Source organism: Oncorhynchus keta, chromosome 1 (genome assembly GCF_023373465.1).
Source record: "Oncorhynchus keta strain PuntledgeMale-10-30-2019 chromosome 1, Oket_V2, whole genome shotgun sequence".
In the NCBI taxonomy this organism is placed as follows: Eukaryota; Metazoa; Chordata; class Actinopteri; order Salmoniformes; family Salmonidae; genus Oncorhynchus; species Oncorhynchus keta.
In genome coordinates, this window is record NC_068421.1 from 54661528 (window position 1) to 54680097 (window position 18570).

The 18570-nt window shown below is 44.8% G+C and overlaps 1 protein-coding gene across 4 annotated transcripts in view; it reads right to left on the reverse strand.

The window, feature by feature from the left end:
- The window catches only part of grin3bb (glutamate receptor, ionotropic, N-methyl-D-aspartate 3Bb), a 105023-nt gene that overhangs the window by 20780 nt on the left and 65673 nt on the right, over positions 1-18570 (reverse strand). For all 4 annotated transcript variants that reach the window (XR_004826491.2, XR_004826493.2, XM_035776848.2 and 1 more), the window contains exons 2-4: positions 10934-11574; positions 1374-2466; positions 1090-1235 (exon numbers count right to left, since the gene is read on the reverse strand). Coding sequence is in view for 2 of the 4 variants with exons in the window: in XM_035776848.2 (XP_035632741.1) it covers positions 1090-1235; positions 1374-2466; positions 10934-11574 (1880 nt within the window). In the remaining 2 variants the exon portion in view is untranslated. The remainder of the gene's footprint in view (positions 1-1089; positions 1236-1373; positions 2467-10933; positions 11575-18570) is intronic.

Here is an 18570-nt window from a genome sequence, read left to right on the forward strand (position 1 = left end):
TGATATCAATCTCAACTGTTTATCTTTTCCAGTGATGAAGAGATGGATGTCTCATGGTATGGTGGGTTATGCAAAATAGGTCAACTTTGATCACCTTTATCTCTTCAATGTTTTGGCATTCAGATCCAAAAACTCACTTTCTGACCACTTCTATAATGGGTAAATATGTATAGAAGGTTTCGTTCAAATAAAAAGGGGTGCTGTCAAAAAGTCATTGTATTCAAAGGGATTTGCCCTTAAAAGTAAGCATTTGCAACACAATACAAAAAAATATCTGTATATGGCTACTGGCTAGCATAGTCAAAAGATCTAACAAAACAAAGATAGGCAGATCCACATTCCACACAGTCACACACACAAGCTCAAATGCCAGCTCTCTCCTCATTTGAATTGAACTATAACCTCTTTCATCCACCTGAAGTTCAACCCTGTGTAGAGAGCCATTTTGTTTGTGTTTGCTCCCTTTCACATTTCATCTTTTTTTGAAGCAATACCACTGGGCTCTCCTCTCCATTGCCTTTCTCTTCTGTCTGCCTGGATGACAGACTTAAGTCTGAGAACCACAACAAACACTTCTCCCGTAGGAGGGAGAGAGGAAGACAGAGAATTCAAAACTCTTTCTTGACAGAGTAGAAAGAGAAAGTATCTATCTACTCTGTGTTCTACTTTATCCACCTCTAGACAAATAACTTCAACAATGCTTATAAGCACTCACAAGAATTTGGGGTGGCAGGTAGCCTAGTGGTTAGAGCGTTGGGCCAGTAACCGAAAGGTTGCTGGATTGAATCCCCAAGCTGACAAGGTAAATTATCTGTGGTTCTGCCCCTGAACAAGGCAGTGTTCCCCGGTAGGCTGTCATTGTAAATCAGAATTTGTTCTTAAATGACTTGCCTAGTTAAATAAATAGCATTTCTTTGGCTATAGAGCAGGAGTGCTGTGGACAATCCTACTCTTGGAAACCTACTTCAGAAGCAGCTGCTCATTAGGACCTTGATTAGCTGAATCGGCTATGTGAGTGTAGGCCTGGAACAAATCTTGCGCAATCTGTAGTTCTCCATGAGTGGGGTTGTATATGTTTTGATCTCTTACTTGAGGGTGGACACTCCATCAGGTGTGGTGGGCTCATTGTAGCGCCTCATGTACTCGTGCATCTCTGGGAAACTCTTCTTCATGTACTCCTCGGCACTGCTCTCCCTCACCGTCCCAAACCTGAAACCATGGGACGGGTGGTGGAGCTAGGGAGGAAAAGAGGGAGGAGGTAGGGAGAGGGGAAGAGAGGGAGATTGGGATGGGGGAAAGAGAGGGGAAAGAGTTAATAATCAAAACAAATAATTACAGACAACATTAAAATAACTATTAAGTGTGGGTCTCACCTTGGCGTCGTGGATCCCCGAGAGCTCCTCGAAGGTCTTCTCGCCGACCATGACGGCGGCCAGGTTGGCTGTATAGCTGGACAGCACCAGCAGGCAGAAGATGGCCCACAGGTTCATCAGAAACCTACCCGTCCAGCACTTAGGAGTCTTGCTGGAGACTGTGCGGCCGAACAGGATGGCGTAGCACAGGTTGAGTGCCGACGAGTAGGAGAAGACCCGCAGGCGGTTGCGTCCGTGTGGCGTCATGCCAAAAGGGCTTTTCCACTCGTAGAGGGTGAGGAAGAGGGCGGTGATGTGCAGTGCCACGAAGATACCCACCCACATGGACCAGTGAAGGGGCCACATGAAGGCGCCAATGGGCGCCGCTGTGTCCTTGCTTCGCACCAGGATGCCTAGCGAGGTGGAGAAGAAGGGCGAGGTGAAGTCGATGACGCGACTACGCACTGAGTTAATGCTGAATGAGGTGACGGCCATGTCGGCCACGCCATTGAGCAGGTCGCCCACCAGCCCTGTCCAGCGGCCGCTCTTCGACGCTCCATACTTCCCGTCACCCACGATGTACAGGTCGTACTCAAAGCGCAAGTCCTCGGCCAGTTTCTCCAGCAGGTCAATGCAGTATCCATAGCAACACTTGCTGTAGTCTGTGGGCAGGAAGGTAGAGTTTCCCGAGGCCCGCTCGCTGAAGTAGCTCTCCAGCATGTCCGAGCTGTTCGTCCCTGCGTCCAGGCAGTACTGTCCCGCCGGGCAGTTCCCGTCCTCATCGACTTCCCGCGTGAATACAAAGGGGTGCTCCACCAGGGTAACTACCCGCACCCGGCTGTCTGCCACAGGCATGCCTGGCTGCCACCGGCCCCCACTCATCTGGCCTTCCCCCCGGTCGTGGGCCTTGCCATTGGGACCCTGCCAAAGGCTCTGGTCCTCCACCTTCAGGCGGCCCCCCTCCCAGCTGCCCACCGTCACCCAGGTGGGCTGGCCCACCGCATCCCGCCGCAGGCTCCAGATGTGGAAGCGCTGAGAGGTGAGAACCCGGGACAGGTTCCTCTGCACCGACACCGGCCCTGTCAGCCCCGAGAACGACGTGTTAGACAGGAATCTATGGGCCAAAGGAGATCTCATTAGATTCAGACTATTTATTGCATGCACAGAGTCCGACGCCAGCACATAATAAATAACCAGTGTTTCCCATAATAGATGATTTCTTATGGTGTGGTGGGGGGAGGGGCATGTATGGACTCCAATAGCTTCTTGCCAGAGGGATAGTGAGTCAGACTGTACAGTTTCAAACTTACTGTACAAAATGGACGGACCGTGAACTGCATAGCAGACAGTGACACATCTGACCTGCAGCACAGTCTAGACAGACACCGGTACTGTAGTACAACATGTCAAAACCCGGATTGGCATCTGTTGAAGCCAAACGAATCCACCCTGCACCTGCAGCAAGGCCAACAGTGTATCATCACAACTCTGACTGACAGCTAGATGTTTTCCCTGTGGCTAGGATTAGCTGTTTTCTGCCTGTCACACTTTGGGCCTCCTCACAGACTGTAAACTCTAGGCTCAGCTTTGTCAAGAAAAATGTCGTGTCCCACGGGGAACGCCACATCCTTTCTATGTGGGAATGTGCGTCCTATTTGGTTGACATTGAACAATGAGATTTCCAACTTTATTCGCCCACTCAAAAAGACAGCCAGAGGTTTGTTGAATTCCCAACGTGTTATCGCTGTGCTTTATACCATTTAAACGCAACGGCAATTTCCAATGGAAGAACAATGTCTGATTTTTGGTTTAGATGTCCTCTAAACGTGTTAGCTGCACTTTCAACCTTTTTAAAAGCACAACAAAGTTTAAATGGGAATACAATGTCTGATATTTGTATTTATGCCACAACTTAATGTGTTATCACTTTGCACATGACCTGGATTGCAGATGAGATTACATGAAATGAATGTACATCGTGCAAGTGATCAATGCTGTACAAGACCTTCAAGATCTGCGACGTTTGCATGCTATATTGAACATGCAATTTCTATGATAACATAAGAAGACATTTATAGTTACATTAGTCTAGCCTCAAAATGTTGAATAAATACTGTTACATTAGTTTGTAAGATAGTCTTAACTTGAGGCTATTTCCTGTATTAGAAAAAGATGATTGAATTGTGTTTGGTTGACAATGGAGGATAGTTTCATCTGAGCCACTGGCTTAATCCTATTCTTTAACTTAGATGTTTGGTTTAGTTGGAGGCGTGAATCCAACATACCATTTGTTAACTTGTCAATAAGCTATTTACTGGATTGCAAAGTGATTTTGAATTGTTTGGACGTTTATCTACAAATGAATCATTTATATGTTGGATTCACATCAGGGGTGGCAGGGTAGCCTAGTGGTTAGAGCGTTGGACTAGTAACCAACAGGGTGCAAGTTCAAATCCCAGAGCTAACAAGGAACAAATCTGTCGTTCTGCCCCCGAACAGGCAGTTAACCCACCGTTCATAGGCCGTCATTGAAAATAAGAATTTGTTCTCAACTGACTTGCCTAGTTAAATAAAGGAAAAATAATAAAACATCTCCATCTCAAATAAGAATCAAAGGTAAAGTGATTTGATTTAGGCCTATTCTTTAACTTAGATTTTTGGTTGAGATGGAGACGTGAATCCAACATATCGAAGATTAATTTGAAGACAAAACTTGAATTAAAGCCAGACTAAGTGGCACAGATGGAACTATCCAAGCAGAAGATACATCTCCTTCAAGTGTTGATATTTGGTTGCGTTGACAACCAATTGAATCACTGATGTGTTGGATTCACGTCTCGATCTCAACCCCCCAAAAGTTTAAGGATAGTACTAAATCTAATCTAATCTAACTTTAAATTGTACTTTAAATTAAGTTTGATTTTATTTGATCCAGGTCATTTGTTAAAGTGCATTTAAAGTTTGATTTGATTTTAGTTTCTTTAACTTTCTTTAACTTTGATATTTGGTTGAGCTGGAGACGTGAATCCAACATATCAATCATTCATTTGTAGACAAACTGGATATTGAATTGTGATTTGGTTGTCAGCGCAATCAAATATCAACATTTGAAGGAGATACGTCTTCTGCTTGGATAGATGTGTCTGGTTCTCTGTTAAGCCTAACTTTAGGAATGACTTCGGTAGCAACAGTGAACATATTTCGTTATTAAAAGGTCTCTCAACAATCATTTTCACGATAACACATTGGTAGTAGTGAGCGACAAATATAAAAGCTGGGCTTGGTTAAAACCCTGGATGGCAGACCAAATGAATAGCTGTAGATCAATTCTCCAATAGGAGGTACTGCCGAACCTATTGTTTGTTGTTTGTGTTTTATAGTTGGTATAACGTTGAACATCTGAAATTGTTACAAAGGTAAAAATTCAACATTTTTTATACATGGTTTGTCTAAGTCGAAAATTGGTTACAATGATAACAATCATTGGGTTGAAATTTCACCCTCAAAACAACAGTTGATGACTTTTTCAAATCCACTAGCCCTCCAGTTAGTTACGGCATATGGGTTTAGCTTAGCCTAGCGAAGGGGTCATTTCAGGCAATTCAGATCCAGCCAATCCCATTGGCTAAGGGAAGTTGTGACAGTCATGTTGAGTCATGAGGAATGTGTGCGGCCATTAATAATAGAGGTGGCGCCGTGTGACCGCTGCTGAACTCCTTCCATCGAAAAGAAAAAGGCAGAGGGATGGATGAATCAGAAAAAGGCAGAGGGATGGATGAATCAGAAAAAGGCAGAGGGATGGATGAATCAGAAAAAGGCAGAGGGATGGATGAATCAGAAAGAGGCAGAGGGATGGATGAATCAGAAAAAGGCAGAGGGATGGATGAATCAGAAAGAGGCAGAGGGATGGATGAATCAGAAAGAGGCAGAGGGATGGATGAATCAGAAAGAGGCAGAGGGATGGATGAATCAGAAAAAGGCAGAGGGATGGATGAATCAGAAAAAGGCAGAGGGATGGATGAATCAGAAAAAGGCAGAGGGATGGATGAATCAGAAAAAGGCAGAGGGATGGATGAATCAGAAAAAGGCAGAGGGATGGATGAATTCCAAAAAGGCAGAGGGATGGATGAATCAGAAAAAGGCAGAGGGATGGATGAATCAGAAAAAGGCAGAGGGATGGATGAATCAGAAAAAGGTAATTTGGCTCCATACCTTTAGGTAATTAATTTATCCCTATCTCAGCCTATATAGCCCCCCACCTCAGTCCCACAAGAGGGAAAAGGAGCTGAATGCCATTACATCATTACATTGAAAGGCTATGCATTTCTCTTTACCAGTAGGTACAGGTTGTAATTACTTAAAATCCCCCAACCTGTACCTTTTGGGTTTCTCAGCTCCTCTCTTTACTCACTACCATCCCTCGTACATTTCTCTCATATTCCATTCCTTCCTCCCCCGAAGCCCTCTTCTCTCTAATAGCTGTTCTGTTATGTAGCTGTTATGTGTCTAAGTGCCATCATGATTATGACACTTCATCATGGAGTTGTTCCTGAGCAAAATGTCGTCGTAAGCTTGACATCGTCGATCTTTACTAGGCACTAGGCACCCAGTGCAATCCCATTAATTTGATGGCCCTCTTAAATGACCTGGTAGAACTGAATATAGTTATAATGGGGTGATTTCCAAAATGTTTCTCATACGCGGAGATGCCGTAATGTTGTAATCATTCTCCTCTGTGTTGAAGCCCCAGGCAACAAACTCTACTCTTGAAGCTTACTGCTCACCACGGTAAAATGGCTTGCCTTTTTACGCCAATGAATAAATGTGATACACCAGTACTCTAGCAGTCCAGCCTCCAACACTTATTTCCTTCATAATTTCCACTATATTCTTTTTTCCAACATGTTTTAGCTGAGTCGGGGTACAATTGGGCCCAATTGTAGCTCATCCTATTGTGCTTTTGTGCTGAGACACTGTCTGCATGGCTAGCTTGCGCAGCTGTTGTTACTCTGGTCCATGGCAGATACAGCGGGTGTAAAGCTGTGTGCTGCTGTCGCTCTGCTCTGAGCCACTGAGAGGCAGACAGGGCTGTGGGCTCTTTTGATAAGGAAGCCTGCCTGGCTGGCTCCCCTATTGGGGAGGCAACTGACTGGAACCCATGAATAAAGCTTAAAGCTCTACCCTCCTCCACTTCATGTTTGTATTCCAGCTGGGTGCGCGTGTGTGTGTGTGTGTGTGTGTGTGTGTGTGTGTGTGTGTGTGTGTGTGTGTGTGTGTGTGTGTGTGTGTGTGTGTGTGTGTGTGTGTGTGTGTGTGTGTGTGTGTGTGTGTGTGTGTGTGTGTGTGTGTGTGTGTGTGTGTGTGTGTGTGTGTGTGTGTGTGTGTGTGTGTGTGTGTGTGTGTGTGTGTGTGTGTGTGTGTGTGTGTGTGTGTGTGTGTGTGTGTGTGACAGGAAGAGAGAGAGTGTGTGCGTGTGTGAGTATCTGTCTGTGTGTATGTGTGTGAGAGAGAGTATTAAGTGTGTGTGCGTGCGTGCGCGTGTGAGTATCTGTCTGTGTGTATGTGTATACATATGCATGTGCGTGTACAAACACACTCCAGCCTCACTCCATACACAGGAGGCTGCATCTATCGCTGTGTTTGGAGGAGCTGCTCTGTGGTTAGGGGTGACTAGCAGTCTGACCTCAGCGAGAGATAGGCCTATTTGCAGACTCATGCAAACACTGGGAAAGAACCACTGCTCAACTGTCTATAGCACTTACCAAGTCCATTATAATAATATGGACCCAAAAACACTATATTCAGACACAACTTGGCTCAAAGGAGGAGATGTAAGACTACGTATGTATGTACGTATGTACGGTGCATTTGGAAAGTATTCAGACCTCTTGACATTATCCACATTTTGTGATTGATTGATTAAATGTTTTTTTTCTTCTTCATCAATCTACACACAATAACCCATAATGATGAAGCAAAAACAGGTTTTATACATTTTTGCGAATTTATAAATAAAAAAAATGTTTAACTGAAATATCACAAGTATTCAGACCCTTTACATAGTACCATACTGAAGCCCCTTTGGCAGAGATTACAGCCTCGAGTCTTCTTGGGTATGACGCTGCAAGCTTGGCACACCTGTATTTGGGGAGTTTCTCCCATTCTTCTCTGTATATACTCTCAAGCTCTGTCAGGTTGGATGGGGAGTGTCGCTCTACAGCTATTTTCAGGTCTCTCCAAAGATGTTTGATCGAGTTCAAGTCTGGGCTCTGGCTGGGCCACTCAAGGACATTGAGACTTATCCTGAAGCCACTCCTGCGTTGTCTTAGCTGTGTGCTTAGTGTCATTGTCCTGTTGGAAGGTGAACCTTCGCCCCAGTCTGAGGTCCTGAGTGCTTTGGAGCAGGTTTTCATAAATGATCTCTCTGTACTTTGCTCCGATCATCTTTCCCTCGGTCCTGACTAGTCTCCCAGTCCCTGCCGCTGAAAAACATTTCCACAGCATGATGCTGCCACCACCATGCTTCACCGTAGGAATGGTGCCAGGTTTCCTCCAGACGTGATGCTTGGCATTCAGACCAAAGAGTGCAATCTTGGTTTCATCATTTCAGAGAATCTTGTTTCTCATGGTCTGAGAGTCTTTAGGTGCCTTTTGTCAAACTCCAAGCGGCCTGTCATGTGCCTTTTACTGAGGAGTGGCTTCCATTTGGCCAATCTACACTCAAAACGGGTTCTTCTAAGTACCTTATGGTTCTAGGCACTGAAAATGGCCCACAAAAGGTTCTTCCAAGAACCCCATAGGAGGTGGGGTTCAACGAGGAAGCTCCTTAGTTGGTGTGGGTTCTTGCAGGAACCTAACTTCCAAACATAAACATTTGGATTTTAATTTGAAAGAACAGCAGGTGCAGGCACTTAACTGAAAAATGTAAAGATCTCCTCAATTTAAGCTAAAGTTTGTCCCTTGTGTGATCTAAATTGATATTGATTTATGATGATACCATCTATCTTTTCATATTTGTGCAAATCTTTCTAAAACAGAAAATGGACATTAATGGATATTAATCAACAAAGAGCTACGCATATGTAGGCTATGAGAATATGTTGAAGGCTGGCTGTATTGGGTGCAGATGCCTGAACTGCAGGTATACAGACAAGGAGGCATACAAAGGTATGCCAATTGGTATTGTTGTGGTATGCACATTTACCATCCTCCCTTACCTATTCAATGAATATCCCATAGGCCTCTACATTATGGACAAGGTATGTGTATGAAAACCATGTTTTGTTAATTACGTTTTTGGGGATTGACAGACTCCACCTTCCCTACACCGCGGATGAATATAACAAGAAACCTGTTCGATTACCATGCACTGCAAAATCATACTGGCTATGGATTAAGAAATTTGTCTTGGCCCCTAAGACTCTCAGAAACTTTTACAGACGCACATTTGACAGCATCCTGTCGGGCTGTATCACCGCCTGGTACGGCAACTGCACCGCCTGGAACCGCAGAGCTCTCCATAGGGTAGTACGATCTGCTCAACGCATCACCGGGGGCACACTGCCTGCCCTCCAGGACACCTACACCACACGATGTCACAGGAAGGCCAAAAAGATCATCAAGGACAATAACCACCCGAGCCACGGCCTGTTCACCCTGCTCCCACCCAGAAGGCGAGGTCAGTACAGGTGCATCAAAGCTGGGTCCGAGAGACTGAAAAACAGCTTCTATCTCAAGGCCATCAGACTGTTAAACAGCCATCACTAGCCGGCTTCCACCCGGCTACTCAACCCTGCACCTTAGAGGCTGCTGCCCTATATACGTAGACTTGGAATCACTGGCCACTTTAATAATGGAACACTAGTCACTTTAATAATGTTTACATACTGCTTTACTCATCTCATATGTATATACTGAATTCTATTCTACTGTTTTTAATAAATGTCACTCTGAAATTGCTCGTCCTAATATCTATATATTTCTTCATTCCATTCTTGTACTTTTAGATTCGTGTATTGTTGTGAAATGTTAGCTACTACTACACTGAGCTAGGAACATAAGCATTTTGCTACACCCACAATAACATCTGCTAAATATGTGCATGTGACCAATTTTTTACATTTATTTTTTAAATGGAGAACATCAACACGGCAGAGGATATAGCCATTGGACTTGGGGCTCTGCTGGGCCTTTACCTCATATTTGGATTTTTGCCACTAAAATCATAATTAACACTGAGAACTAAAATATTGTGTTATTGTTATGCATATTGTTATCATTAATAATAATAATAATAATAACAGGGGGGTAGTTCAAAAATGAACCTCAAAATGTTCTTCAAAACGTTCTTCGAGGATCCATTAAAAGGGATACTTAGAATAACTTATAGGGGTTCCCCTAAACCACTAAAGGATACTCCAGGAACATTTTATTTTTTAGAGTGTACCATAAAGGCCTGATTGGGGGAGTGCTGCTCTTCTGGAAGGTTCTCCCATCTCCACAGAGGAACTCTAGAGCTCTGTCAGAGTGATCATCGGGTTCTTGGTCACCTCCCTGACCAAGGCCCTTCTCCCCCGATTGCCAGTTCTAGGAAGAGTCTTGGTGGTTCCAAACTTCTTTCATTTAAGAATGATGGAAGTCACTGTGTTCTTGGGGACTTTCAATGCTGCATAAATGTTTTGGTATGCTTCCCCATATCTGTGCCTCAACACAATCCTGTCTCGGAGCTCTACAGGCAATTCCTTCGACCTCAAGGCTTTTTTTTTGCTCTGACATACACTGTTAACTGTGGGACCTTATATAGACAGGTGTGTGCCTTTCCAAATCACGTCCAATCAATTGAATTTAGCACAGGTGGACTCCAATCAAGTTGTAGAAACATCTCTAGGATGATCAATGGAAACAGGATGTACCTGAGCTCAATTTCAAGTCTCATAGCAAAGGGTCTGAATACGTATGTAAATATGGTATTTCTGTTTTTTATTTGTAATAAACTTGCACAAAAAAAATAGTTTTCACCTTGTCACTTTGGGGTATTGTGTGTAGATTGCTGAGGAACATTTTTGATTTAATCCAATTTAGAGTAAGGCTGTAACGTAACAAAATGTGGAAAAGGTAAAGGGGTCTGAATACTTTCCGAAGGCACTGTATGTACAATATATATGTATGCGGCAGGTAGCCCAGTGGTTAGAGAGGCAAGCCAGCAACCGGTTCAAATCCCGGGTCCGACAGGAAAAATCTGGTAGGAAGAGAGCTAGCAACCGGAGGGTTGCTGGTATTAAATCCTAGATGCCACTGTCTGCCGTTGTGCCCTTGAGCAAGGCACTTAACCCCCCACAACAACAGCTCTCTGGGTGCCCAGTGTGGCAGCACCCCACTCCTCTCCAAATTCTGTGTATTTATGTGTGTCTTTCGGCGGAGGGGTTGGGTTAAAAGCGGAAGTCAAATTTCAGTTGGACGCTGTGTGCAATTGACCAATAATGTGACCTCAAACTTAATGTGAGTGTGTGTATGTGTGTAAAATAATCCTTCAAACCTCCAGAGACTTTGTGAGTCAAAGGTTAAAAGGAAACCAGCTTTACCTGGCGAGGTACTGTCCGGACGAGGGCACCTCGTGCTTGTTGGGCTTGTCGTAGCAGTTGACCATGTTCTGGATGAGCGCCAGGTCGGGACGCACCACTGTGGCTGCTGCCACAGCTTGGCCCACCAGCTGCAGCGCGTCGCGGATGTAGAAGTCCAGCGGCTTGCGCTCCACCTCACCGTAGGCCAACAGCCCCAGGGGCAGACCGATGGAGTGCAGGGTGTCGGGGCTCAGCGGGTAGCCCAGCACCCAGTGCACTGTGGGCAGCGTCAGCCCCAAGTCCTGGGCGCTCCGCAGCACCGCTGCTGCACACTCCGGGTCGGCCCCGAACAGCAGTACCGCGGCCGGTGGCAGGATCTGACTTGGCCCCTGTCCCCGGAAGTGTTCCGAAAGGAAGTCCTGGATTTCGGATTCTGTGGGCCCGGCCCGGGTGAGATTGAGGAGGGCTCGGAGGTGCCAGCGTGTGGCGCCCCAGCCAAGGCGGCTCTGGAGCTCCAGTAGTTCCAGCAGGCCAGCCTCCTCCCAGCCCTGGCACAGCACAGCCATGCCCTCCTGCCAGCCGCTCCGCTGGAGAATAGTCAGCAGCAGCTCTGACAGGCCTGACGGGGGGATCTGCGTAACCATCTGCAAGTGGAAGCGGTTCTGGGAGGAGAGAGAGAGAGAGAGAGACAGAATAAGAAAGATTGTCAGATCTAAAGAAAAGGACTGGAGCATGAGTCACGCAATTGCTATAATCAAAGATAGCATTGCTCACCCTTTGTGAAGCACAGCTTTGTGAGGGTATGCCATCGTGGTTATGTTACATTGGGCAGAGCAACCTACATACTGTATTGACTTTACACTCTCTTCAGTATGACATTTGCTTATAAATGAGTTGTGAACCATCTATGTAGGGCTTATAAAATGCATTATGAAGGCTTAATTTTCAAAAAGGAAAATAGATCAAGCTGGATAATAAGAACCAAAACAAATTATTCAGTGAAATATTTTCGGAGAGACTACAACTCGACTCACTGACTCAAATTCAAATCTTTATAATCCCCTTTTCATTAAACAAAACTTTGAGCTTATGCTCTCTTTAGTCACACTTTGACTCAAAAAGCAATATCAACAGATGAAAGTGCCGATTTCAATCCATCCGTTTCAATGGCCTTTGATTACCGCCACAAAGTTGGGCTACCCGTCTTCATAACCCTCCCTGACATGCTGATCATTTGCTTTGCTGCAACAAGCACTACAGGAGAGATGCAACGCACAAATTGCAATTCATGCTTTGTCTCGTCAGGTTCCCCCCTTGTGTTTGTGGGTCTCCGTTCATGTTTCCCCCTCTCTCTGACTCCCGCAACCTCAAACGTTACATTAAGCAGACGCTCTTATCCAGAGTAACTTACAGTTGTGAGTGAATACATTGTCATCCTTTTTTTCGTGCTGGGAATCGAACACACAACCCTGGCGTTGCAAGCTCCACGCAATACCAACTGAGTCACATGGGACCCAGTCACTGGGACCAGTGCATCAGCGGAGAAGTTGAAAGGTAAATGTTTGACACACGTGTGTTTGCAGGCAGCATCCACAAAGCATTTCAATGACGCGCATCAAAAGTTTCAGTATTCTTCTGCTCCAGATAGAGAGATCAAGGCTTTGTTTCTCCTGGAACTGAGGGAGAAGTAGCTTTGTAGTCAGCCCCTCCCCTTGGCATAGAGGAAAACAAAAAGAGCTGATTGTGGACTTCAGGAAACAGCAAAGGGAGCACCCCCCTATACACATCGACGGGACAGCAGTGGAGAAGGTGGAAAGTGTATATATCACGACAAACTGAAATGGTCCACGCACACAGACAGTGTGGTGAAGAAGGAGCAACAGCACCTCTTCAACCTCAGGAGGCTGAAAAAATGTGGCTTGTAACCGAAAACCCTCACTAACTTTTACAGGTGCACAAATGAGAGCATCCTGTCGGGCTGTATCACCGCCTGGTACGGCAACTGCACCGCCCATAACCGCAAGGCTCTCCAGAGGGTGGTGCGGTCTGCACAACGCATCACCGGGGTCAAACTACCTGCCCTCCAGGACACCTACAACACCTGATGTCACAGGAAGGCAAAAAAGATAATCAAGGACAAACCACCCGAGCCACTGCCTGTTCACCCCACTATCCTGCAGAAGGCAAGGTCAGTACAGGTGCATCAAAGCTGGGACAGAGAGATTGAAAAACAGCTTCTATCTCAAAGCCATCAGATTGTTAAACAGCCATCACTAGCACAGAGAGGCGGCGACCTACCTACAGATTGTTATCATTGGCCACTTTAAGAAATGGAACACTAGTCACTTTATTAATGCCATTTTAACAATGTTTACATGTCTCACATTATTAATCTCATATGTATATAATGTCTACTGTATCCTTCACAATCTATTATTTAATATCTATTGCATCTTAGCCGCTCTGTCACTGTTCATCCATAAATTGTATACTTATATATTCTCATCTCATTCCTTTACTAGATTGTGTGTATTAGATTATGTTGTGGAATTGTTAGATACTGCTGCACTGTCGGATCTAGAAGCATACGTATTTTGCTACACTCACAATAACATCTTCTAACCATGTGTATGTGACCAATAACATTTGATTTGATTTGAATAGACTGATGTTGCCCTCTAGACCAGGGGTGGGAAACTCTCTAGACCAAGGTTGGGAACTCCCTTCGACCAGAGGTGGGAAACTCCCTTTGACCAGAGGTGGGAAACTCCCTTTGACCAGAGGTGGGAAACTCCCTTTGACCAGAGGTGGGAAACTCCCTTTGACCAGAGGTGGGAAACTCCCTTTGACCAGAGGTGGGAAACTCCCTTTGACCAGAGGTGAGAAACTCTCTAGACCAAGGTTGGCAACTCCCTTTGACCAGGGGTGGGAAACTCTCTAGACCAAGGTTGGCAACTCCCTTTGACCAGAGGTGGGAAACTCGCTAGACCAAGGTTGGGAACTCCCTTTGACCAGAGGTGGGCAACTCCCTTTGACCAGAGGTGGGCAACTCCCTTTGACCAGAGGTGGGCAACTCCCTTTGACCAGAGATGGGCAACTCCCTTTGACCAGAGGTGGGCAACTCCCTTTGACCAGAGGTGGGCAACTCCCTTTGACCAGAGGTGGGCAACTCCCTTTGACCAGAGGTGGGCAACTCCCTTTGACCAGAGGTGGGCAACTCCCTTTGACCACAGGTGGGCAAATCCCTTTGACCAGAGGTGGGCAACTCCCTTTGACCAGAGGTGGGCAACTCCCTTTGACCAGAGGTGGGCAACTCCCTTTGACCAGAGGTGGGCAACTCCCTTTGACCAGAGGTGGGCAACTCCCTTTGACCAGAGGTGGGCAACTCCCTTTGACCAGAGATGGGCAACTCACTTTGACCAGAGGTGAGCAACTCCCTTTGACCAGAGGTGGGCAACTCCCTTTGGCCAGAGGTGGGCAACTCCCTTTGACCAAAGGTGGGCAACTCCCTTTGACCACAGGTGGGCAAATCCCTTTGACCAGAGGTGGGCAACTCCCTTTGACCAGAGGTGGGCAACTCCCTTTGACCAGAGGTGGGCAACTCCCTTTGACCAGAGATGGGCAACTCCCTTTGACCAGAGGTGGGCAACTCCCTTTGACCAGAGGTGGGCAACTCCCTTTGACCAGAGGTGGGCAACTCCCTTTGACCAGAGGTGGGCAACTCCCTTTGACCAGAGGTGGGCAACTCCCTTTGACCAGAGGTGGGCAACTCCCTTTGACCAGAGGTGGGCAACTCCCTTTGACCAGAGGTGGGCAACTCCCTTTGACCAGAGGTGGGCAACTCCCTTTGACCAGAGGTGGGCAACTCCCTTTGACCAGAGGTGGGCAACTCCCTTTGACCAGAGGTGGGCAACTCCCTTTGACCAGAGGTGGGCAACTCCCTTTGACCAGAGGTGGGCAACTCCCTTTGACCAGAGATGGGCAACTCCCTTTGTTTCACGAGCTGCTGAAAACATACGCTCCACAAGTACAGAGTGAACCAAAAAAAGGTCATAAATGTGTCTGAAGTTCACGTTGAAGTGTACTGTGCACCTCTGTTCTTTTTAAACATACTTGTTAAAAGAATGCGACTTTCTTTCTATCATCTCGACATTGCTTCTCTTTTTTTGTGGGTTGTGTTGTCCCTTAGAAAGAATGGTGTGCAGATTGTCCACCTTTTGATGAGCTAAAGCTCAAAATCACAGCTTACTAATGTGTCAGTTGGTGTTAGTTCGTCAGACTTGACGATGACATACACAACGGCACACAACCAAAGAAATCCTATCATCAAAGCATCATACCTCTTATGAATACTCATAAGTACCTTTTGTGCCAGTTTTCACCAAAGCCATGTGAGGGGTGTTTATTATATCATTTATTATAACTACCAAACCAATCCTCTAAGTCAAAAAAGTATACCCACACAATGACTGTTAACTCCAAATAAAAGAGAAGGATAATCATTATTTGTGCCACATCTCAACCATATCTCCACCAAGCTGGATGTAGTACAGTTTTAAAAAGCCACTGATTCTTGATTTCCATCCAATTGGTGACAAGATTTTAAATATGTGCATTTTCCTACCAGAGGTTTCTATCAAATTGACTTGTTGCAGATAAAAGGCTGTGCGTGATGACATAGTGCACATACAAATATATTTAGCCATTGATTTCCAATGTACCTAATAAAAAATACAAGTTAAATAGGGCACACTTGCATTTTAAACTCTGATGGTGTTCTCACAAAAAAAAAATTGCGTTATATAGCGTATGCCCACTTTGGTATCTGCGCGCTGTTGGCTAGAGTGCACATATATAATGAGATTATTATGGATAAAAGAGCAAGATAATTTGTATTTGTCAAACGGCAGCCAGGCATCGATGGTCATGTTACTAAAATAAGACCCTCGAAATTTAATGAAAAGGAGCACCAAGCTCATCACCTTGCACTTTCACCACCCTGTGAAGTTCATCAAATTGTATTTAATCTGTAGCGAAATAAACTACATGCTTCCCAGTCGTAGTGGGAGAACCACACAACATATCACCGTGGGACCCCCTAGTTTACTTTGATATGATAGTTATTATATCAATTTTTGCGCATAAAAGCGTTTCCACGACATTCCTCGAATAATTAATTTTACATACACAAAAGATCCCACCGTTTCTAGCGTATTTTGTTTTGTCGACATTTGAAAAGTTTACCAAAACATTTCCTGTTTCCATCAGGCCTGTCATGAAACGTTTTATTCGACATGTACTTGACTCGCATAAAAAGGTTGGATGGAAAGCTGGTTAGTGATTTATACAAATCCCGCACGTTGGTTGATTCAATCAAATATCCGGCATTATTTCTCACCCCATGTGAATAGATTATTTACAATGTCATTATCCTTTTCACAGATGCACTAAACCCAGTCCGTCACCAATTCAATGAAAACCCTCAATAACATCTCACTGAGACCACAGGAGTATCCCACATGTGAGTTCTTCCTGTCTTGCAAAGCCGTTTGAAAATGACAATATAGAGAGGTGCATTATACAGGTACTCTCAGAGAACATAGAGGTCAACAAGGGTAACTAATGGCTCCAGTAACCTGAGAGAGGACAAAAGGACAAGGTCATCATCTCATCGTGTTTGATTGGAACCTGGAACTACAAAGGGAGAAAGAAAAGAGAGACGGAAATAGTGGGTGACCACAGAATGACAGGATCCATTTAGAATCCAATCTTTCTTAGTCCTGGAAATGGAAATAAATGGAAAAGGGAAATTGAGGGAATGAAGATTTTAAGATTCTGTCCCAATTCCCTTTACCACACAGCAGCAGCCAAAAATATTTCTCTAACATTTTACTTACAGACAGCGGGCAGCCATAATTATGACCCAGGGGGTTCTGGGTACCTCCATCACAAATCCAGACATAAACATTAAGTATATGAAGGTGTGCATCTCCATAAGAGTTACACATTCTTATGTTGGTACAGCCAACTATTTCTAGAGCACCCCCAGGAGTCACTGTGTAATTAATTCTAATACTGATGATGACAGGGGGAGAATATGGTGAATGGGAAGTAGACTAGAGGACACTGGTAAGTGTTTGCACCTATGCAAAGTTTGCTCCCGTCTTTTTCAAAAGGAAATAAATGACAAAGATTTTTTTTTTAAACATGAGACTGTCTTTATCTACCCGTTCCTTTTAGATCTTATCCCTCCCCCAATATCCTTGTTTTATCTTTAGTTGAACCGCTTCTGTTTTGTCCCCCCCGGATATACAGAGCCATGAACCTCCCTTTGTTTACACTTTACCTTCCGATCTTATCTGTCTCCCAACACTTGTTTTACCCTTGGTTCAAACTGATATATTTTATAGCCTGTGGAATAGGAATATAGAAGGCAGCAACTGTGCACTGGTGTGAAGGCTGAGTAAATCCAGCACTAGAGAAAGGACAGAGTTCAGATAGATATGGGATAGATATGGAATAGAGGTGAGTGAGGTGGACCACCCAAGGTTCCTATTTATTCTCTGTCCTATGATATATATATTTTTTTAATACCGCAACCATTTTTATTTTTAATTTATTCATGTTTGATAGAATCGTACAGGGGGAGGTCATTCAGAGTTGAGGCAGGAATCATAACGTCATGTCAGAAGGAGTATCCCGTCATTAGGACTTACCCAGAACATCACAAAATGGTTGTCTAAAGTGGTCAGGACGTTGTGTCATTGTTCATGAGGTTTTGTCTAGTTCCTGGATTGTCCCGGGGATTTCCACAAAGATGTTTTTAGGACATTCTTACGATGTTGTGTCATGGTCCCCCTAGAGGTTTTGCCTAAATCACGGTTTGTCCCAGGGACATCCCCGGGGATGTTTTTAGGACGTTTTTGGGATGTTGTGTCATTGTACCCTGGAGATTTTGTCTAGTTCCCGGATTGTCCCGGGGATGTCCCAGAGGACGTTTTTCGGACGTTCTTGGGATGTTGTGTCATGGTGCCCTGGATGTACAGTTGAAGTCGGAAGTTTACATACACTTAGGTTGGAGTCATTAAAACTCATTTTTCAACCACTGCACAAATTTCTTGTGAACAAACTATAGTTTTGGCAAGTCGGTTAGGACATCTATTGTGTGCATGACACAAGTACTTTTTCCAACAATTGTTTACAGACAGATTATTTCACTTATAATTCACTGTTCCAGTAGGTCAGAAGTTTACATACATTAAGTTGACTGTGCCTTTAAACAGCTTGGAAAATTCCAGAAAATTATTGCTTTAGAAGTGTCTGACAGGCTAATTGACATCATTTAAGTCAATTAAGTCACCTGTGGATGTATTTCTTCAAGGAAGGACACCATCCCAACTGTGAAGCACGGTGGTGTCAGCATCATGTTGTGGGGGTGCTTCACAAAATAGATGGCATCATGAGGTAGGAAAATGTGGATATATTGAAGCAACATCTCAAGACATCAGTTAAAGCTTGGTCACAAATGGGTCTTTCAAATGGACAATGACCCCAAGCATACTTCCAAAGTTGTTGCAAAATGGCTTAAGGACAAACAAAGTCAAGGGATTGGAGTGGCCATCACAAAGCCCTGAACTTAATCCCATAGAAAATTTGTG